Here is a 23,856-nt window from a genome sequence, read left to right as displayed (position 1 = left end):
AAGAGCAGCACCTGGGATTAAAAGCTACAGCAAGCAGACAGCCAGGCAGATAACGGTGCTTAACCCCCTTACAGCACTACTAGCAAGATGATGTCATTCAAGTGTCAGTAGTGGATCTGTAAGCAATAAGGCGTTGTGACGTTCTAATTCCAGAAGGAACGTATCCACCTACTACTGTTCACTTTTGATGCTGGTATCCACATCCTTTCTTCAGGACCATACCCCCTCCAGTGCACCAAATTTGGAGAGAGAGTGGCAAACAAAGAGAGAATCCACAATTCTTGCTACCTCAAACTCCAATTTCTCATCAATAGTAACTGGAGCTGGTGGTAAGGGTGACTGCTCTACAGAAGTAACATACTTTTTGAGCAATGACCTGTAGAAAACGTTGTGTATGTTAAGTTCTGGGGGTAGCTCGAGTTGAAAAGCCACTGGGTAAATAACTGCGAGTACCTTGTATGGACCGATGAACCGAGGACCCAGTTTCCAAGAAGGAACCTTCAACTTGATACTCCTGGTGGACAACCATACAAAATCATTCACACACAGGTCCGGACTGCCATGCGTTTGTAGCTATCCCCCATGACCCTAAGGTTGTTTAGTATACCAAGCCAAATAGAAAAGAGCGTTAAGTAAAATAGTTCCTCTCCTAAAATCCTCGAGGACCCTAACCTACTGAATACACAGAATTGAGAATGGAATCCATAGGCACCAAAAAAAGGAAGACTTGCCAGTGGACTCATTGTGACTGTTGTTCAACACAAATTCAGCCAAGCATAGGTTAGACAACCAATTTTCCTGGTTATCTGACGCAAAACATATTAAGTATACCTCTAAACTCTGATTTAAGCTTTCCGTCTGCCTGTTGGTTTGGGATCGAATGCTAAGTAACAAAACAGATGTACCCTTATTCTAGTCAAATTTACGCTCCAAAAGGCAATTAGTGCTACTTCCATTCCGAGCCCTGCCTTGTGCCCAAAAAGTAGTTTTCCACGATATATGGGGTATTGGTGTGGTCAGGAGGAAATTCATAGCAAAGTATATGGTGATTTTTTTTTTTCTGCCTACCCTTGTGAAAATGCAAAATTTGGAGCTGAAACAATATTTTGTTTGAAAAAGTTAAATTTTATTCTTTTCATTACACGTTGCTTTAATTCCTGTGGAGTACCTAAACAGTTAATAAACTTCTTGAATGTGATTTCAGGACTTCCTGAGTGGTAAAGTTTTTAAAATGAGCTAACTTTTGGGAATTTTCTGTCACTTAGGCCCCTCAAAGTCACTTCAAATGTGATGCAGTCTCTAAACAAATTTGGTTTAGCAAATTTTGTTGAAAAAATGTGAAAGTGCTGATAAACTTTTAACCGTTCTAACTTCCTATTCCCCCAAAAATTGTTTGCTAATGAAAAGTTGAAATGTGTCAAATGTTATTTATTAATGTTTGTGTGTGTGATCTCTGGTTTAAAGGCATAAAAATTCAAAGTTCCAAAATTGCTTAATTTTCACATTTTTTATAAAATTTTTGATATCTTAATATCTACACACAAATCATATCAACCAAAATTTACCATTAACATGAAGTACAATGTGTCACAAAAAAACATTCTCAGAATCACTGGAATGTATTGAAGTGTTCCAGAGTTATTACCACTGGTCAGAATTGTAAAATTTGGCCTGGTCAGGGAAGTGAAAATGGGCTGGGGAGTGAAGGGGTTAAAGAGAATATGATCTCACAAAATGATTCTTTAAACCAAGTACAGGCTTTAGTGCACCCTTGGCATGACTAAGGAGTTTAATACACCTTCTGATTTACTTGTTGTCCATCTAAAGGGGGCTTTACATGCTGCAAAATCATTAATGAATTATCGTTGGGGTCACGTTGTTTGTGACGCACATCTGGCGTCATTAACGATATCGCAGTGTGTGACAAGTACGAGCGACCTTAAATGATCGCAAAAGCAGTCAAAATCGTTTGCCGCAGAGAGGTCGTCCTGAAACCAAAAATCGTTCTCTTATTATTAACGATGTTGTTCCTCGTTCCTGCGGCACCACACATCGCTGTGTGTGACACCACAGGAGCCACGAACATCTCCTTACCTGCCTCCACCGGCAATTTCGGTTATGTCCCGCTCATCTGCACCCCTCCTCTTCTATTGGACGCCTGCCGTGTGACGTCGCTGTGACGCCACACGAACCGCCCCCTTAGAAAGGAGGCGGTTTGACGGCCAGAGCGACGTCGCAGGGCAGGTAAGTCCGTGTGACGGGTGTAAGCGAGGTTGTGCACCACGGGCAGCGATTTGCCCTTGTCGCACAACCGACGGGGGCGGGTACGATTGCTTGCGATCTCGCTAGTGAGATCGCAACGTGTAAAGTACCCTTAACTCACCTGGATCCTGCAAAACCAGAACTGTCATGTCAATGAAGGAAGAGGGGAGTATAAGGGAAGGTGTCCTGACCTCTTTGACCATGCCGATTGAGCACCAAACATCTGTGCTTGGTTGGAGCAATCATATTGTGCTGTCACTTCCTTTAATCGGCCTCATGAACAGCATAGCATTGGTTACACTTATACTAACATAATATTATTCTATTATATAAACGATATCCATCACTGATCATTTTTATTTCTCCTTACAGCATTGATTTACAAAAGAATAACCCAGTACACAAGTTGACAGAAGAAGAACTGCTAGCCTTCACATCAGTATGTATTGGGGTTTTTTTTCTATCAAAATGGAAATGGTTAATATATGAAAATTACAAATTTTACCTATATGAAACAATATTCTAATTGCATTTGCAATTGGGGGTATTTTGTCTGATATATGTATTCCAAACTTATTTATGTAATAATTTAAGGGATCCTGTCACCTGTAGAAATGCTATTAACCTGCGGATATGGGATTAATCTGCAGGTTAATAGCATTTGAATTTTGCCCGGCACCTGCACATTAAACCCCGGTGATGGGAGGAAATTAACCTTAATCCTCCGTGCAGTATTCCAATTTCAGTCTTGGAGGTGGCGCAGTTTCAGTCACCGCTCTGTGTGTGGAGGGCACCGTCTGCAACCGCGCCTCCCATACTGACTGACAGCTGCTTCTAATGCAAAGCAGCTCGCAGTGCGGCTACAGTAGCCACTCTCCATATAGAGAGCGGTGACTGAATCCGTACCGCCACTGTCCCTCTGACTAAAACCAGAACGCTGCTGGAAGGATTAAAGTTAATTTCCTCCTGGCAGTGGGGTTCAATGTGCAGGCGTCGGATAGGTTTAGAATGCTAGTAACCTGCAGATTAACACAATATCTGCAGTTTAGTAGCATAGTGACAGATTTGCTTTAAGGGTACTTTCACACTTGCGTTGTTTTCCTTCCTTTACAATCCGCCCTTTTGGAAAACAGCGGAATCCGTTAACGGATTCCGCTGTTTCCCATAGACTTGTATGGGTGACGGATTGTGCCAAAAGGACCTGCGTTGCTTCCGCTGGGCGACGTTCCGTTGCTTCCGCCCAGCGGGAGCAACGCAGCATGTAACGTTGTTTTGAGCAGCGGAATCCTCAGGATTTCACTGCGCATGCTCTTTTTTTTTTTTTTTAAATCACAAACTTTATTTTGTCTCGCAGTGGCCGAACATTCAACTGAGCACTCGCCCGCCGGCATTCCCGGCCGCCGGCAAGTGACATCGCTCAGCTGAGCGACCAGCCGCCGGCAAGTGAGAGCGCTCAGCTCAGTGCTCGCCAACCGGCATGCTCGGCCGCCGGCAAGTGACAGCGCTCAGTTGAGCCGCCGGCATGCCCGGCCCCCGGCAAGTGACAGCGCTCAACTGAGCCACCGGCCGCCGGCTATTGAGAGCGATCAGCTGATCGTTCACAATAGTCTGCTGCCGGTAAAACTAAAGAAGAAAAAAAAAATATATATATATATATATATATAAAAAAAAAGCTTTTCGTTGTTTTGTACGATCCATAGCATCCGTTGTGCCACTATATGCAACGCATCCATTGCATCCGTAACACAACGCAATGCTACGGAAGCCGTCCAACGCAAGTGTGAAACTAGCCTAAAGGAAATCTCTTTATATACTTCTGCCTTTATACAGAGATATGCTCTACAATTCATGTTGTTAAGACCCCTGTACACTTTCGGACAACCATATACAGTTAGGTCCAGAAATATTTGGACAGTGACACAATTTTCGCGAGTTGGGCTCTGCATGCCACCACATTGGATTTGAAATGAAACCTCTACAACAGAATTCAAGTGCAGATTGTAACGTTTAATTTGAAGGTTTGAACAAAAATATCTGATAGAAATTGTAGGAATTGTACACATTTCTTTACAAACACTCCACATTTTAGGAGGTCAAAAGTAATTGGACAAATAAACCAAACCCAAACAAAATATTTTTATTTTCAATATTTTGTTGCGAATCCTTTGGAGGCAATCACTGCCTTAAGTCTGGAACCCATGGACATCACCAAACGCTGGGTTTCCTCCTTCTTAATGCTTTTCCAGGCCTTTACAGCCGCAGCCTTCAGGTCTTGCTTGTTTGTGGGTCTTTCCGTCTTAAGTCTGGATTTGAGCAAGTGAAATGCATGCTCAATTGGGTTAAGATCTGGTGATTGACTTGGCCATTGCAGAATGTTCCACTTTTTTGCACTCATGAACTCATGGGTAGCTTTGGCTGTATGCTTGGGGTCATTGTCCATCTGTACTATGAAGCGCCGTCCGATCAACTTTGCGGCATTTGGCTGAATCTGGGCTGAAAGTATATCCCGGTACACTTCAGAATTCATCCGGCTACTCTTGTCTGCTGTTATGTCATCAATAAACACAAGTGACCCAGTGCCATTGAAAGCCATGCATGCCCATGCCATCACGTTGCCTCCACCATGTGTTACAGAGGATGTGGTGTGCCTTGGATCATGTGCCGTTCCCTTTCTTCTCCAAACTTTTTTCTTCCCATCATTCTGGTACAGGTTGATCTTTGTCTCATCTGTCCATAGAATACTTTTCCAGAACTGAGCTGGCTTCATGAGGTGTTTTTCAGCAAATTTAACTCTGGCCTGTCTATTTTTGGAATTGATGAATGGTTTGCATCTAGATGTGAACCCTTTGTATTTACTTTCATGGAGTCTTCTCTTTACTGTTGACTTAGAGACAGATACACCTACTTCACTGAGAGTGTTCTGGACTTCAGTTGATGTTGTGAACGGGTTCTTCTTCACCAAAGAAAGTATGCGGCGATCATCCACCACTGTTGTCATCCGTGGACGCCCAGGCCTTTTTGAGTTCCGAAGCTCACCAGTCAATTCCTTTTTTCTCAGAATGTACCCGACTGTTGATTTTGCTACTCCAAGCATGTCTGCTATCTCTCTGATGGATTTTTTCTTTTTTTTCAGCCTCAGGATGTTCTGCTTCACCTCAGTTAAGAGTGCCTTAGACCGCATGTTGTCTGGTCACAGCAACAGCTTCCAAATGCAAAACCACACACCTGTAATCAACTCCAGACCTTTTAACTACTTCATTGATTACAGGTTAACGAGGGAGACACCTTCAGAGTTAATTGCAGCCTTTAGAGTCCCTTGTCCAATTACTTTTGGTCCCTTGAAAAAGAGGAGGCTATGCATTACAGAGCTATGATTCCTAAACCCTTTCTCCGATTTGGATGTGAAAACTCTCATATTGCAGCTGGGAGTGTGCACTTTCAGCCCATATTATATATATAATTGTATTTCTGAACATGTTTTTGTAAACAGCTAAAATAACAAAACTTGTGTCACTGTCCAAATATTTCTGGCCCTGACTGTATTGTGGACCCAGTGTCCCCTGACAGATCCTGTTGGAGGACAGAAGGTTTGCATTAGATTTTAATTGCTTGATCCTTTAGTTCGGCAGAGAGATGAGCCACTACCAGATGAGACAGTGGCTCTGTCATAGAGATCACAGGAAGACTATGCCCCTGATTTATATTTCTTTATCTTTACTTGTAGCTAGATTTTATGCAGCTTTGTGTAGGTGTTGTCAACAATCTTCAAGCAAATCACTTTCTTTATTACAGTAATATATATTTTTCGTATATACTTTTTGTGTACATTTTGGGGATACATTTCCATCACGTGTAGATAAAGTGCACCATTTGGCCTCATTTTGTTCCATATTTCTAGAAAGCGCAGGAAATGCTTCTGTAGAAAATCTCCTTTGTAAGGGTGTTATCTTTGCGCCCGCCTTCAGTGGGCACCGGATTATTATTACTGGAGCTCCCACGGCCAGGTCATTACTGTAGCTCAGTCTCATCGCTTATGTGTGTTCCAAACCATTATCAGGAAACTGAATGAATCATTTTGAAAATACCCTATATTGTTTTACATCGGCTCCCTGCCTTTTTACTTCGTTCCACAGCTGGTATCAGTGCTCCTATTTGTGTACTTTCCCTAAAGGTCAGCCAAATCTATCCCAAATCCCAGTGACTTTAATTTCCCCTCATTGTTACTGATGTGGACTTTTTTCCTCTAATACAGGTGTTTGTTTTATGTTTCACTTAAAATCATTCACTTTATCTTTCTGATTAAGTTAGCGCTCCCATTAGTTAATGTTCCTATTTTCTCCTAATAATATTTTTAGTTGCTCCATGACATGTTGATTCCTAAAGCATAGGTTTTGCATCTCTAAGATTTGCTGTATGCCAATTATTCTTTAATTCACGTCTCACTGAAATCTCAGCCAGACTGTAACTGCTATAGAAATACATTTTCCAGTGTCTTAAAATTCTGGCCTACATTTAAGAAAATGGCTCTTATACACACAATAGTAAAGTTGGTTGAACCTGCCGATATTGGCGGGATCGTCCTTCAGTCTAATGTGTATGGAGCCTCCAGACTTTCCACCAACAAATAATATCAGGGATTTCCAACAGCTGATCATTTTATAATCTGCAAGATAAGCATCTTCTTCAGGAGTCTGGCAGTGGCTCTCTCATAAGGCCCCTTTACACGTTGAGACTCTCTAGCGATCCCATCAGTGATCCCGACCTGGCCAGGATCGCTGGAAAGTCGCTGGTGAGCTGTCAAACAGGCAGATCTGGCCAACGACGCAGCACCGATATGGACCTGCAGAACGACCTCGCTGGGTTCTAAGTCGCTAGCGATGTCATTGTAACGGTGTCAAACACACCGATGCATGCTGTGCAGCGGGAAACAAAGGACCAAAAAATGGTCCTGAAAGATTTGTAGCAATCAGCAACCTCACAGCGGGGGGCAGGTCGCTGATGCGTGTCACACACTGCAATGTCGCTGGGAAGGTCGCTATTACGTCACAAAACTGGTGACATTACAGCGATATCGCTAGCGATGTTGCAGTGTGTAAAGGGGCCTATAGAAAGCACGGGAACATTATCTGAGCTGAACGCTTGACTTTTTGAAATCAGTAGAGATATCTGTCCAGTGAACAATAGTTCTGCAGATAGCTATGTGATGTGTATCAATGTTAGATTAGGGTGACCTACTCTAAAGGATCTTCACCAAACAGCTTTGAATAGCTGTATGGCCATCAATTTTAAAGAACTGAAAATCTACTTGTAATGTTTTTGCGTAGTCTATAGTCAATGACCACTTCACTATGCAGTTAATAAATTAACTTATCCTTTAGTTATATTGCAGCAACTCGGTACATAAAACCATTTACAATGGTCAAACTATAAGGTTGTCGTTTAAACATGTTGGCAAAATGTGAAATATTTGACTGTAACAGAAGGAAGTTCTCTGAAGGTCTGGAGAACAAAATAATAATGAGTGTCTGCAGGCAATAATCAAGTATGGTGGAGGTTCCTTGTAAGTTTGGAAATATAGGCAGATATCTATCCATGATGCAATACCATTAGCAAGGTATTTGGCTCCAAATGTATTCTGCAGCAGGACAACGACCCCAAACACGCAGCCAGTATCATCTTTACCATGAAGAACAAAGCGTCCTGGAAGTGATTTTTTTGGCCCCACAAGGTCCTGATCTCAACATGATTGAAATTAGGTAAGGAGACAGAAGGATTTGCACAAGCCTACATCAACAGAAAATCTATGGTTACTTCTCCAAGATGCTTTAAACAACCTCCTTGCTGAGCTCCCTCAAAAACTGTGTACAAATGTACTTCGAAGAATTGATGCTATTTTGATGGCAAAAGATGGTCACACAAAATATTATTTTGATTTACATTTCTCTTTTGTTCATTCGCTTTGCATTTTCCTAATTGATTAAAAAAAACTTTAAAGGTAATCTGTCAACAAGTTTTTGCTATGCAATCTGAGGACAACATGAGGTAGAGGCTGGGACATTGATTTCATGGATGTGTGATTTATTAGGCTGTATGTTGTTGTTTCAATAAAATGAGTGTTTTATCAGTAGGAGATTATCACTAGAGGACTAGCTGCCCATGTGAATCCTGTTCCAACTCCGCCTCCAGCACTGATTAGCAGCTAAGTGTCAATATACAATGTACACAGAAATCTGTGAATCTGGTGTGTGCTGGGTTAGCTATCTGAGCTCTGCTACAAACTCTTTTGAATCAGGATCTCTGTCTCTACATATTATGCTTCTTTCAGATGAGGTAGCAAAAACCTGGTGCCAGATTCCATTAAACACTTCTATTTTTAAGCATTCTTGCTTTGCAATATTTTTTCCACACTTGTCTCAAACTTATGCATGCTACTATATATACATATATGAAACTCACAAGTTAGATATAACAAAAAAAGATAAAATAAAAACTTGTTTGGAAACAAGGATTAAATTAAATTGTTGGAAATAATGACAGGACACAAGTAATAGCACTTTTGTTCTGTCTGAAACAAGATCAAATTTGTATTAACCTGTGATTAATTTGAAATTAATAAATTATACTCACCTGCCCCCAACTCTTCCAGCTTGTGTGGTGACTTTTATGCTTAAAAGACTAATTTTTGTTCCCTATTTTTTGTTCACAATGTCATAGACGAGATCTGTCTGGTCAGACCAAAAATGTTACTATCGGCAAGCAGAAGAAGCAGTCTGAATTCCTTGGCTTTGCGGCTTCAGCAGTTGGAAATGTTATAAAAAGCTTGCTATTTATTGAACATTTAGAAACCATTCAAGACAGTGGAAATAGAAAAACTGTGGAGAAAACCTTCTGAAAGTTGGATCAAAATGGGCCAAAGAAATCACGTGCTATATTCAACAAACTTTAGGCTGAACTGGAGACATCTGACCGTGATGGTTTCCACCCCTACTTTAAAAGGCAAACAAATCACAACATGGCTGTAAAGGCCCAGTCACACTAAACAACTTACCAGCGATCCCAACAACGATACAACCTGATAGGGATCGCTGGTAAGTTGCTAGGAGGTCGCTGGTGAGATGTCACACTAAGCGACGCTCCAGCGATCCCACCAGCAACCTGACCTGGCAGGGATCGCTGGAGCGTCGCTACATGGGTTGCTGGTGAGCTGTCACACAGGCAGATCTCACCAGCAACCCATGACCTGCCCCCAGCCAGCAGCAACGCGTGGAAGCGATGCTGCGCTTGGTAACTAAGGTAAATATCGAGTAACCAACCCGATATTTACCTTGGTTACCAGCACACACCGCTTAGCGCTGGCTCCCTGCACACCTAGCCACAGTACACATCGGGTTAATTACCCGATGTGTACTGTGGCTACGTGTGCAGAGAGCAGGAGCCGGCACTGACAGCTGAGAGCGGCGGACGCTGGTAACAAAGGTAAATATCGGGTAACCAAGGTAAGGGCTTCTTGGTTACCCGATGTTTACCGTGGTTACCAGCGTCCGCAGAAGCCGGCTCCTGCTGCCTGCACATTCAGTCGTTGCTCTGTCGCTGTCACACACAGTGATGCGTGCTTCACAGCAGGAGAGCAACAACTAAAAAATGGCCCAGGACATTCAGCAACAACCAACGACCTCACAGCAGGGGCCAGGTTGTTGCTGGATGTCACACACAGCAACATCGCTAGCAACATCGCTGCTACGTCACAAAAGTTGTTCCTTAGCAGCGATGTTGCTAGCGATGTTGCTTAGTGTGACGTGACCTTAAGAGCTCCAAGTAGACCTCAACTGCTTAAAAAGGAATTAAAAATAACTACTGATCCTTGCCAAAATTTACATAGATAAACCACTTTTCTTCTTGGAAAATGTCCTTTGGACACAAACTAAATGAGAGCTCTTTGGCAAAGCATTTCAGCGTTATATTTATAGAGGAACTGAAGCCTGCAAAGAAATATGTAACCTACATACAGTGATACATGGTGAAGGATCCATAATTTTGTAACCCTGTTTTTCTGCCTTTAAGGACTGGAGACCATGAATGTGTTGCCAGTACAATTAATTTCAAGGCATGTCAGAGTATTTTTGAGCAATATAAACTACAAGCTGGTTCCTATAGCAGGATGATCAATTACAGTTGGCTCTATGGCTTCAATGTCTGATAGCTAGGCAAAGTATTTGAATATTTTCTTTACATTAGTGTTTGCAGATATGCTTGAAGGGAATGTCCATTATTTAGGCAACCCTTCTCAACCAGCATGCTTGTCTCGTTCAATAACAACACTTATTCTCACCTCCGGTGGTGGCACCATTCTAGTTATGTCAGCACTCACTGTCCCATGGCTCACATAATGTCACATAAGCCCTGTGCCCGGCTTCACTCTCTTCGCCTTTGGACAAACTGAACATCAAGATGAAGTTAGAGCTGGCTGTTTACTTTCTCTTGGAGGTTTGATAAATCCAAAGGCAGTGGGAGTGAAGTAGGCCTCACATGATGTAACATAATCCTGTGAGCCCTGGGAGAGCGATTGCCGACACTACTGCAATGGCACCAAAGAAGAAAATAAATGTTATTTTAATGGGGACCAACATGCTGATTGAGAAGGGGTTGTCTGAGTCGTAGAAAAGCCCTTTAATATTAGTTATTCTTTGTATAGTGTGCAGAAGACTTGCGTGATACAATTCTAATACAAAGCAAAGTACTCAATTCAGGACATTGTTTTAATTTTTCGTTAGTTTCTCATTTTGTCTATTTTTCCTCTGCAAATTTCATTCGGTTTTCGTTGGTTGCCTCGGATTTCTTTTTTTTTTTTTTGTCGGCATGTCCATGTCACCATGCTTCTAATTTTGCAACTAGGGGCGACCCACGCATTCTCCTGCTCTGTTTGGCGTTGTGCGAGTATCACCCCGCGCATCAGTTTAAATTATATGTAACACATATAATATAAAATGGATTTATTCTTTACATTAGTCTTTTATCTTCATTTTTTATTAATTTCTCATTGTTTTAAATATTAAACAATAACTTTATTCTCTATAAAATGTGTTTTTTGTATGTATTTTGGAGTGTCTAAAATGAAATTAATTGGATTTACATTCTTTCCTATGGAAATAATTGCCTCAATATTGCATTTCACCATTTGTTTTCTGATTGATTATCGGCTAAAACCGGGGTATCACTGTACTTGTATGTACACAAAACAAAAGTGAAGTGTGCAGAAATCATACGAAAACTTTTTGAAAGTATTGCGATCCATTTCTTTTAACCTCATAACGACGGCCGTGCGATTTAAAGCGTCGGAAAAACAGGGTACTTATTCTGTTCCGACGCTTTAAAGTGTCAGGCCAAAAAAACACTGTAGCGCCCCCCAGCGACGGAAAATCTCGGGGGTTTCAGCTACCGGGGGTAGCTGAGATGCCCCAGATTATGAATCGGGGTGTTTTTTTTGGACCCCGATAATGTGATCGCCGGTATACACCGTATACCGCCGATCACATTGAAAAAAATGGAAAGTAAAATTGATTTTTTTTTCATCTGACGTGATCATACATGTCAGATGAGAAAGAAATATAAGCCCCGAGTGCCCCCAAGGCCCCCGGTCCCGGAGAAATCACCCCACCACACCCACACCCCCACCGGAACATTCAAAATGGCGTCGCAGCACACCGAAAACTGCTGCTGCCGCCGGCACTGCATTAATTTCCCTCCAATCTGAAATGATAAAACATTTCAGATCGGAGGGAAATGTCCTCCTCTTGAGCCCTTCTCCGGTACACCAGAGCCCTCTGGTCCCCTGGAGCCCCCTCCGGTTCTCCAGAGCAATCCCCCCTCCCCTTCGGAGCATGCAAGATAGCGACACGCACAGTAGTGCGTGACCCGCATTCATCCTCCTTCCCTCATTTCTGTCGCATGTGACATGTCACATGCGACAGAAAAGTTGTCCCCAGGTCCTGCCAGGTCTCCTGCCGTCACCCCCCGTGAGCCCCCGGTCTTCCCCTGTACCTGGCTGCTGCTCTGGTCCCCGCGATCACTCCGCCTCCTTCTGGAAAGCTGGCGGCGCATGGCAGACAGTGGCTGTCAGCTGGCTCCTTGCAAGCAGGGACGCTGAGCTCACTACCGCTGAAACTGCTGTACTGTGGACCAGGGGAGTGTGGAGGGCCTGCTTTTCCAGAAAATGGGGGATATGTTCTCTCAGCGAGCCCCTCATATTCTGGAATGAGGTTACTGAAAGTTACTCTGCCCTAGGTTGGACCGGGGCAGTGTGAGTGCAGTATTCTCAGATTATTGCACCCACACTGCTCACATGAAGAGCTTGCTCTTCTAGAAAATGGGGGATATGATCCCAGAGCGTGCCCCCCATATTCTAGAAGGTCCTGAGTCGTCGGGGGACCTCCAAAATGGATTACAGCGGACCGTAACTTTTTTTATTTTCAATAAATTAGTGAAAGAGGGAATGTTTTGGGGAGTGTATTTTCAATTAATTTTTTTCTGCCGTCTTTATTTTTTTTCTATTACTGACAGGGTTAGTGATGTCGGGTATCTGTTTAGATGCTGTGACATCTCTAACCTCTGGGCTTGCTGCCAGGTGACAATACACATCTAGCATCAACCCCATTTATTACCCCGTTTGCTACCGCTCCATGGCAACGGGATGAGCTGGGGCGAAGCACCAGGATTGGCGCATCTAATGGATGCGCCACTTCTGGGGAGGCTGTGGCCTGCTATTATTAGGTTGGGAAAGGCCAAATAACTATGGCCCTTCCCACCCTGATAATACCAGGCCACAGCTGTCTGCTTTACCTTGGCTGGTAATCCAGTTTGAGGGGGACCCCACATTTTTATTTATTTTTTTAATTATTTATAAATAATTATAAAAAAACAGCTTAGGGTGACCTCCAAATTGGATCACCAGCCAAGGTAAAGCTGCCAGCTGTGGTCTATAGGCTGCAACCGTCTGCTTTACCCCAGCTGGCTATCAAAAATGGGGGGGACCCCACGTCGTTTTTTTAAATTATTTATTTATATTTTGGCTACATACACGACTAAACACAATGAAAGTCACTAACGGGCACCAGCTTAGAATATGCAGGGGGTAGGACATTATATATATGTGTTAGAAGTCTATCCAGCCATCCATCCATCCATCCATCCTTTTTAGGCTGTGTGCCCACAATCAGGATTTGCAGCATTTTGAATGCAGAGTGTTTTCGCTGCGTCCATAACGCTGCATTGTGCAGTACAAGCACAGTGGAAGGATTTTTAGAAATCTCCTGCCCACGTCACTTCTTTTCTCTGCAGCATAAACTGAGCTGCGGTGCGGCTTCCTGAGCAGCAGCATGTCAATTTATGCTGCGGAGAATTAAGTGTTCTTTGGAGGGAGAATAAAGTCTGCAGCGGTCTGAACCTGGAGTGTAGGTAGCTGCGTTTCCCCGTGGACAACACTCACATCTCTGCAGGAGGGCTGGCACTGCATCCTAGACACAATATCGCCAGATTGTGGGCACATAGCCTAAAGGGGGGAAATTTGGCGCAACAGCAACATTTTTGTGAAGTACCTGTAGATTCAAAATTCTCACTATACCCCTGAATAAAGTGCTTGAAGGGTCTAGTTTCCAAAATGGGGTCACTTGTGAGGGTTTCTGCTGTATAGGTGACCTAGGGGCCCTGCAAATGCGACATGGTGCCCACAATTTGTTTCAACTTTTACAAAATTCAAATCATGCTCCTTCCGTTCCGAGCCCTACTGTTTGTCCAAACAGAGCTTTATTCGCCACATATGGGGTATCACTGCGGTCATAAGAAATTGGATAACAAACTGTGTGCTCCATTTTTTGGTATTTCCTCTTGAAAAAGTGAGGAATTTGGTGCTAAAGCAACATTTTTCTGAAAAAAATTTAACTATACCCCTAGATAAAATCCTTGAGGGATCTAGTTTCCAGAATGGGGCCACTTGTGGAGGAGCTCCACTGTTCAGGCACCTCAGGGGGTCCCCAAACGCAACATGGCGTTCGCTAATGATTCCTGCCAATTTTGCAGTCAAATGGTGCTCCTTTCCTTCCGAGCCTTGCCGTGCACCCAAACAGTTGTTTTCCACCACATATGATGTATCAGCAAACTCAGAAGAAATTGCACAATAAATTTTACAGTGTATTTTTTCCTGTTACCTTTGTGAAAAAAAGCTACCTGGTTGAAGTAACTACTTTGTGGTAAAAAAAAATTTTTTTTATTTTCACCGCTTAACATTATAAAATTCTGTGAAGCACTTGGGGGATCAGGGTACTCGCCAAACATCTAGATAAATTCCTTGAGGGGTCTATTTTCCATAATGTGGCCACATGTTGGGGAGCTTCACTGTATAGGCACCTCAGGGGCTCTCCAAACGCAACATGGCATCCGCTATTGATTCCAGCCAATTTTGCAGTCAAATGGCACTCCTTCCCTTCTGAGCCCTGCCGTGTGCCCAAACAGTTAATTTCCACCACATATAAGGTATTGCCAAACTTAGGAGAAATTGCACAATACATTTTATGGTGATTATTTTACTGTTACCCTTGTGAGAAAAAAAACTACCTGGTTGAAGTAACAATTTTGTGGTAAAATTTTATTTTTTTATTTTCATGGCTCAACGTTATAAAATTCTGTGAAGCACCTGGGGGTTCAGGGTACTCACCAAACATCTATATAAATTCCTTGAGGGGCCTAGTTTCCAAGATGGGGTCACTTGTGGGGGGTTTCTGCTGTTTACCTACCTTAGGGGTCCTCCAAATGCGACATAGTGCCCGCAATCTTTTTCAGCCAAATTTCCTTTCCAAAATTCAAATATTGCTCCTTCCGTTCCAAGCCCTCCCATTTGTCCAAACAAAAGTTTCTGACCACATGTGAGGTATCACCGCGCTCATAAGAAAATGGGTTACAAACGTTGGGGTCCAATTTTTGGAATTACCTTTTGAAAACGTGAGAAAATTGATGCTAAATCAACATTTTTGAGGAAAAAAAAGAAAATTTTCAATATGATAACGTAACGTTATCAAAATCTGTGAAGTACCTGTGGATCCAAAATGCTCACTATACCCCTAGATAGAAGCCTTGAGAGGTCCAGTTTCCAAAATGGTATCACTTGTTGGGGGTTTCTGCTGTTTAGGTACCTTAGCGGACCGGTAAATGCAACATGGTTCCCGCAATCTTTCAGCCAAATTTGCTTTCCAAAATTCAAATATTGCTCCTTCTGTTCCGGGTCCTCCCATTTGTCCAAACAGAGGTTATTGACCACATGTGGGGTTTCGGTGCATTCATAAGAAAGTGGGTAACAAGTTTTAGGGTCCATTTTGTTGTTTTATTTCTTCTAAAAATGAATAAATTTGGGGTAGAGCAACATTTTTAGGTAAAATTTTATTTTTTGCCCTTTTTCATTCCACATTGCTTTAGTTCCAGTGAAGCACCTGAAGGATTAATAAACTTCTTGGATGTGGTTTTGAGTACTTTCGGGGTGCAGTTTTTAGAATGATGTCACTTTTGGGTGTTTTCTGTCACCTAGGCCTCTCAAAGTCACTTCAAATGTGATGTGCTCCCTAAAAAAATGGTTTTGTAAAGTTTGATGTAAAAATGAAAAATTGCTGATAAACTTTGAACTCTTCTAACTTCCTAACAAAAAAAAAATTGTTTCCAAAATTTTGCTGATGTAAAGTGGACAAGTGGGAAATTTTATTTATTAACTATTTTGTGTCACAGAACTCTCTGGTTTAACGTTAAAATTATTCAGATTTTGAAAATTGCTAAATTTTCAAAATTTTTGCCAAAATTCTATTTTTTTCATAAATAAACTAAAAAAATATTGCCCAAAATTTGGTACTAACATGAAGTACAATATGTAACGAAAAAACAATCTCAGAATCACTGGGATCTGTTGAAGCGTTCCAGATCTATAACCTCATGAAGTGACACTGGTCAGAATTGCAAAATTTGGTCTGGTCATTAAGGTGAAAATTAGCTCCGTCACTATGGGTTTAATTGAGAATGGAACCATAGAATGGCACACAGAGTATAGGGAGGCCCATAGTTTGGGACCACCTGGACTCCGTGTCCTTCAATTATGACAATTCTAATAAGATTCTCCTATCAGGGATCTGTTTGCCAGTAATGATTTGGCAACAGAATTTTCCATTTTGAAGTTAATGTCCGCCACTGAAGACCATCTTGTGGTTAGAGCTCTGTATCTCTGCATTGACATTACTTCCCTTTGAATCAAACAGGAAATATCCAAGTTGGAATTCAATAATTGTTACATTGGAACAGTTTAAATATGTTAACTAATAAATAGTAAGAAATGCAAAATGTGACCTCTGCCATGTCTAACGTCTTATGGTTTCAGCTCTGTGCAGCAGTCCTGGTGAAGCTGTGTGTGTGTGAGCAGGCATCTTCTCAGCCTACACGTAGATTGGCAGATCTGCAGGCTGGTTAGATGGTTGTCATACATTCATCTGACATCTGCTGAATATTATACAATACTCTCTTAGGATACTCTCTTCAAGATTTTAGTTTTTGAATGACTGCAAAATTGTATTCCTAGACTTTTAATAAAATGGCACTTTTTGTGTATATTTTGTTAGCCATTAGTACACCCAATATGATTTAAAACAAAAATAAATTGTGGAAATAAAATGATAAATTTACAAAAAATGTTAAATTGATATCATTGTGCAGATTTATTTACGATGTAATTTATACAGTTGGTTTTAGAATTGTCCTCAATAGTCCAAATTTGGCTTCCCATAGGAAATGAATAGTTTTATTATATTCCACAGTTATACAGTAACACATGTAGACACTCCAAAACAAACGACTTTGTAAAATAATATCGGTGCCTATGGGGCCTGTTGGTAATGAACTCAACCTCTAATATTTCTCTTTAAAAATATTCATATATCATTTTTGTTTTTTTTTCTTCGCACGCTGTACGCCACACGAAAATAGAAACAGCAGTATATCATCTTTGGTTCCCGCACACAACATAGAAAGATGTCAAATTTATATGTATGGAAAGTTTTTAGATGTAATGCTGACTACATGCTCCAACTATCCAGTTTCAAAGTCTAAAATAATGCTGCGCAACCCAGCTGTCTGCCCGACACGAGAGGTAAAAATAGTGCAGCATCCTCGGGAATATATGGAGAACCTTTATATTCAGTGTATGAGGCCGAACATTTGCCATATAATAGATGTGTTCTACATTCTATTTTTGATGTCTTCCACAATTAGGCATGGCTCCAGTGTAGAAATATGTTCTAAGGTCAGCAGCTACTCTAAGACTTTGCAAATGATAACAAAACAAAACCAACGTTTTTACCCTAAGTTATTTGGTATTTATTGCGATTTATGTTACGTTTTCTTAACATGAATATTCTATTTTACTTATCTTTTTACTTTTCATGTATACATGTCGCGGTTTACTAATTTAGACGTCTAACAAATCCTAATGTAAAGACACGTATTCCGTTTTACAAAATGCCTTGTACACTTGTCTTTAAAGGAACACAAGGCTTTTGCCACCCGGTCTCAGAGTAGCATAATGTAGGAACAGAGATCCTGATCCCAGCGTTTTGTCACTTACTGAGTTGCTTACTGTAGTTTTTATAAAATCATTGTTCTATTAGCAGGATGTTTTCATTAGAGGACTAGTAAATAGTGATGGCGAGCACCAAAATGCTCGGTCCTTGAGTCGAGTAGGTCAGATGCTGGGATGGGCTCAACTTGAGTAACGAGTGTAATGGAAGTCACTGATTGGGCTATTCGGGTCTCCACCCACATAGAGCCATCCATAATCAGAGTATTTCTGGGGGGAGGGACGGCGTTTTTTTTTCCAAATTCTTTTGACACACTAAATCGGAAAACATTGTTTTAACCCCAGTGAAAGCCATTCAGAGACTGTGATTGGCTCTTTCTGGGGTGCAGTCAGCCTGCGCGTCATGGTTGTTGTTTCACGGTCGAAACATCAGAACACCCGCAGTACTCGGCTGAGAACTCAAGCACCCCGATGCTCGATCGAAGGCCAAATAGTGGCGAGCACGCTCACTCAACACTACTGGTAAACCTAATGACATGTGATCCTCCATCTTCATTTGCTCTGTATAATTTCTCTGATTGGCAGCTTTCTGCCTATGCACAGTATACACAGAAAGCTAACAGTGGTGTGGGTAGAGTTATTTACATCTTATTATTCTGTGAACTGATAGATATGCAGTAGAGTAAGTGATACATTGCTGAAATCAAGGTTTCTGCCCCTGCATTGCGATGCTCTCAGATAGGGTAGCAAAACATGATTCCCTTTAAAGAGAGAGTTGACTGTTATTTGCCAACTATTATACTTGGATTCTGCTTGCAATTATCACAGCTAGACTGGATTGATTGCACACGTGTCCTTGTGGATCTAAGATTTGACTCCACTTCTCATGCGAGTCTCATCGGCCAACAGTGAGATGTTCTGGTGACCTACTATTGACTGTCAGAATTAAGTCCCAAACCCTGGTCTGCCAGTATCAACTCAATGAGAGACAGCCATTTACGCAGCATTATGGAGACTTGACGATCTTATTATATTTCCAGTTCAAGCTCTTTCCATCTTCAGTGCTTTTGTTTCACTCGCCAAACTGTCATGGAACGTAAATATAAAATCTATCATGCCATTCTCTCATAGTCCAGATCTTAATTTACAAGCACTATATTTATCTCGTATTACAGCTATAATTCTACAGCTATTGCTTGTGGTCAACTTATTCAGTTATTGGCAAATCTAACCATGTGCCGTCAGTGCAATGTTTGCATTCCTATATCAGAACTACGTGTCTAGTTTAATTTTTTAAATCAAAAAGTCCATGGAGCCTCTGTTAGGAGTCTTAACACAGAAACTAGCCAGATATCCCTCTGGGAAGGACCTAGCCAAGGAGTGGCTCTTTTTAGGAAACCACCATAACCACCATATGAAGTGGCCCTTTTAGTCAATATCCAACTCTTTGACAAGTTTAAAAATATGACAAGGGAAATACCAAGGCCAGGTATCCATCCACAGACAGCTGTTTCGGGGTATTGCCCCTCATCAGTGTGGAGTAGGATTCTGGCCAGGTGGGAGCAATGCCTAGTAGACCAACAAGACAAAACAATCACTGATCTCGGGGAGACCAGCCAGAGAAAACACTGCCGGCAGCCAACGAGGGCGCTCAATACAGTGAAATCCTAGGTGCATTGCCCCCTGGGAAATATGCAAATCAAAAAAGTCCATGGAGCCTCTGTTAGGAGTCTCAACACAGAAACTAGCCAGATATCCCTCCGGGAAGGACCTAGCCAAGGAGTGGCTCTTTTTAGGAAACCACCATAACCACCATATGAAGTGGCCCTTTTAGTCAATATCCAACTCTTTGACAAGTTTAAAGATATGACAAGGGAAATACCAAAGCCAGGTATCCATCCACAGACAGCTGTTTCGGGATATTGCCTCTCATCAGTGTGAAGTAGGCACTGCTCCCACCGGGCCAGAATCCTGTGACACACAAAAGTGTGACACACCATTCATCACTGGATTTATTAATAGGGATGATTGAATACCACAAATATTTGGCTTTGCGAATATCCGACGAATAGGTCGCCACTATGCAAATATTCTATGCACAATGTAAGTGTATGGGAAGCCCGATTAGTTGTTATTCGGGTTTCCCATAGACTTACATTGCGCATCAAATATTCGTGAATAATCGAATAGCGGCGACATATTCGGTGAATATTCGCGAAGCCGAATATTTGTGGTATTCGATCATCCCTATTTATTAACTAAATAGGAAAATCAGTAGGTAAATAATAATCCTGTAATCACGTGTTAATGCTCATTTAATTGAGTGTCAGATTACGGAATATATGTTGTTAGAATTTTAGTTTATCAAATTTCTACAAACTCGGAACCTTTTCTTAGGCTGCTTTCACACATCCGTTTTTTTTTTGCCGCCGGTTGCGTTTTTTCTGCATAGACTTGCATTAGCGCCGTATTGTGCCACATGGCCTTGCGTTGCGTCTGTTTTTTGCCGGATGCGGTATATTTAGCCCATGCGGCGACTGGATGGAACGTTGCCTGGCACGTTTTTTTGTGCGGCGAAAAAAACGCATCACGCTGGATCCGGCGCGATTTACAATGCAAGCCTATGGACGTTGGATGTGGTGTCCCGCGGCAAAAAACGCATCCGGCCGCCGGATGCGGTTTCTTGCACTGCACATGCTCAGTATCAAGCCGCATCCGTCAAAAAATGGACGGGCCGCATGGAAAAATCTATGCAAAGGATCCGTTTTTTTCGACGAATCTTTTGCATAGGTTTTTGAGCTGAATTGAGCCGCACTGCAAAAACCGGATGTGTGAAAGCAGCCTTACGCTTTTGCAAGAATTTGTTGGGGACAGATAACTTCGGGTTTCCACTTCACAGGGTTTGTCTGTAATTTTGTAACCAGGAAAGACACATGGGTCTGCAGAGGAGCTGTAAACAGAAAAATGGCAGAATAAATATTGTTTATAAAAATTTTTTTATTCTAATGCATTTGATCAATAAAAATTATTACAAACATGTCGAAACCCTATAAGTAGGAGTTCATTATGTTGGAAAAATTCTGGATGGTAAACTATAATGGCCAATCTGTCTTTGGTGATAAATTAAAGAGTTTGGTATTTAGCTTAGGTGTCACCAAATCGCAGGGACTGCATCTGTGTTATGTCACTACCACAACTTGCTTGTTACATTTCATCTCATGTTACAGCGTTACGTAGCTTTAGCTCTGCTAAGCCATTAACTCTTCTCTGTGTATATGTAATTTTGATTTCTCTAGAGATATATTGCTGCATATGTATACACAGTGATTCAATTATTCTATGGCTCTGTTTCTCGGAATATTGAAAACGGGGCGACGTAGCATGTAGCCTCACAAATATATGGCACAATTATTACATTTCAGCTTTCTTGTTATCTCATTCTGCAGCAATGCGGATTCACAGAGAATCAGTGACTGGGTTTATTCAATTATAGATTTCACTAATACCAAACAGTAAAGCGGACGTTCCAGTTCTGTGGGGTTTTAAGATACAGCCCTGAGATTCCTATTTCTGTAGGCTAATACTTAGTTGTTGAGTTGTTTTTGTTTTTTTTTTATAAAAAATGCTTATGTCCTAAAATTTTCTGTGGATTCTAAATTCTAAAGGGTTTTCTGATTTGCAAAAAAAGGTAAAAATAAAACAAACCAGAAAGCATTTAGAGATGAAATCTCTACCACTACTGTTTTGTTAAATTATGTATTCATCCTTGTCTGCCTCCCTGACACATGGCGCTTGTTTCCATCCTGGACAGCTGCATATCTGATGTTTCAGTGTTGGAGGTCTGTCTGCAGAGAATGACTATTCCAACCAAGTTAAAGCACTTGGAGTACTCTTCTTGTGGCCAAATATTTGAGTGCACCTTCCCACCTACTTGTTTTCTCTCTATCTCCACCCTACCCTCTTTATTTGATAGACAGCTCTGGCTTTATGATGCCTGAGAAGGGCATAGATAGATGGAGAACATGTCGGTAGGAAGGTGCTCTTAAATGTTTGGCCACGCCAAGGGTGCTCCGAGTGCCTCTATTTGGCTTGAATAGTCATTCTCTGCTTACAGAATCCATTTAAGCTGAAACTACATTTCCCAGCTTTCCTTATACTCCGAATGTAATATACATTCCTTGCTCCTCCTCGATTTATAGATCTGCACTCTGTTCCGCTTTGGGCATGCGTGGGTAAAGCAGCTGAAAAACAAGGTATTGTCTTGGCCAGTGATTCCCAAACAGTGGCTCGCAAAGGCTTCATGTGTGGCTCCTGACTCCCTATCAAGCAGATACCACTTTTAACTATATTAGTGTAGACATGGTGCTTTATTTCTTGTTGAGGGAAGTCATAAAGGAGCATTATTACTTGTAAAGGGGGCAATCAGGAGAAATATTACTTGATAAGGTGAACCTTGGGACATTACTACTTTATTAGCGGCATTCTGGGAATTACTTCTACAAGGAGTCATTTGGTGGATTATTACTTTATAAGTAATCACTTGTGACAATTGAAGCATTATACCTTTACAAGGGCACTTGGGTAATTATAATATTCAAAAGTGTACACTTAGAAATCTTTGCCCAGAATATGGCTTCTAATCTTCTCTCAGAGCTAGATGTGGCTTTAAAAGGGGTTTTCCAGCGAACAAAGTCCATTTTTTTCCATAACTTTTGGAATAAAAATAAATTCCACAATTAGTTGTTTTTAAAAAAAATAAATAAATATATATATATATATATATATATATATATATACAGTTAGGTCCAGAAATATTTGGACAGTGACACAATTTTCGCGAGTTGGGCTCTGCATGCCACCACATTGGATTTGAAATGAAACCTCTACAACAGAATTCAAGTGCAGATTGTAACGTTTAATTTGAAGGTTTGAACAAAAATATCTGATAGGAATTGTACACATTTCTTTACAAACACTCCACATTTTAGGAGGTCAAAAGTAATTGGACAAATAAACCAAACCCAAACAAAATATTTTTATTTTCAATATTTTGTTGCGAATCCTTTGGAGGCAATCACTGCCTTAAGTCTGGAACCCATGGACATCACCAAACGCTGGGTTTCCTCCTTCTTAATGCTTTGCCAGGCCTTTACAGCCGCAGCCTTCAGGTCTTGCTTGTTTGTGGGTCTTTCCGTCTTAAGTCTGGATTTGAGCAAGTGAAATGCATGCTAAATTGGGTTAAGATCTGGTGATTGACTTGGCCATTGCAGAATGTTCCACTTTTTTGCACTCATGAACTCCTGGGTAGCTTTGGCTGTATGCTTGGGGTCATTGTCCATCTGTACTATGAAGCGCCGTCCGATCAACTTTGCGGCATTTGGCTGAATCTGGGCTGAAAGTATATCCCGGTACACTTCAGAATTCATCCGGCTACTCTTGTCTGCTGTTATGTCATCAATAAACACAAGTGACCCAGTGCCATTGAAAGCCATGCATGCCCATGCCATCACGTTGCCTCCACCATGTGTTACAGAGGATGTGGTGTGCCTTGGATCATGTGCCGTTCCCTTTCTTCTCCAAACTTTTTTCTTCCCATCATTCTGGTACAGGTTGATCTTTGTCTCGGCTGTCCATAGAATACTTTTCCAGAACTGAGCTGGCTTCATGAGGTGTTTTTCAGCAAATTTAACTCTGGCCTGTCTATTTTTGGAATTGATGAATGGTTTGCATCTAGATGTGAACCCTTTGTATTTACTTTCATGGAGTCTTCTCTTTACTGTTGACTTAGAGACAGATACACCTACTTCACTGAGAGTGTTCTGGACTTCAGTTGATGTTGTGAACGGGTTCTTCTTCACCAAAGAAAGTATGCGGCGATCATCCATCACTGTTGTCATCCGTGGACGCCCAGGCCTTTTTGAGTTCCCAAGCTCACCAGTCAATTCCTTTTTTCTCAGAATGTACCCGACTGTTGATTTTGCTACTTCAAGCATGTCTGC

The 23,856-nt window shown here is 41.6% G+C and overlaps 1 protein-coding gene across 1 annotated transcript in view; it reads left to right on the top strand.

Annotated features, from left to right (window-relative positions):
• The window catches only part of TTC27 (tetratricopeptide repeat domain 27), a 557,582-nt gene that overhangs the window by 315,956 nt on the left and 217,770 nt on the right, over positions 1-23,856 (top strand). The window contains exon 10 of the mRNA XM_075338149.1: positions 2,635-2,701. Within this exon, the coding sequence (XP_075194264.1) occupies positions 2,635-2,701 (67 nt within the window). The remainder of the gene's footprint in view (positions 1-2,634; positions 2,702-23,856) is intronic.

The sequence above is a fragment of the Anomaloglossus baeobatrachus genome, chromosome 3 (genome assembly GCF_048569485.1).
Source record: "Anomaloglossus baeobatrachus isolate aAnoBae1 chromosome 3, aAnoBae1.hap1, whole genome shotgun sequence".
In the NCBI taxonomy this organism is placed as follows: domain Eukaryota; kingdom Metazoa; phylum Chordata; class Amphibia; order Anura; family Aromobatidae; genus Anomaloglossus; species Anomaloglossus baeobatrachus.
This window is presented reverse-complemented; position numbering and strand designations above follow the sequence as displayed.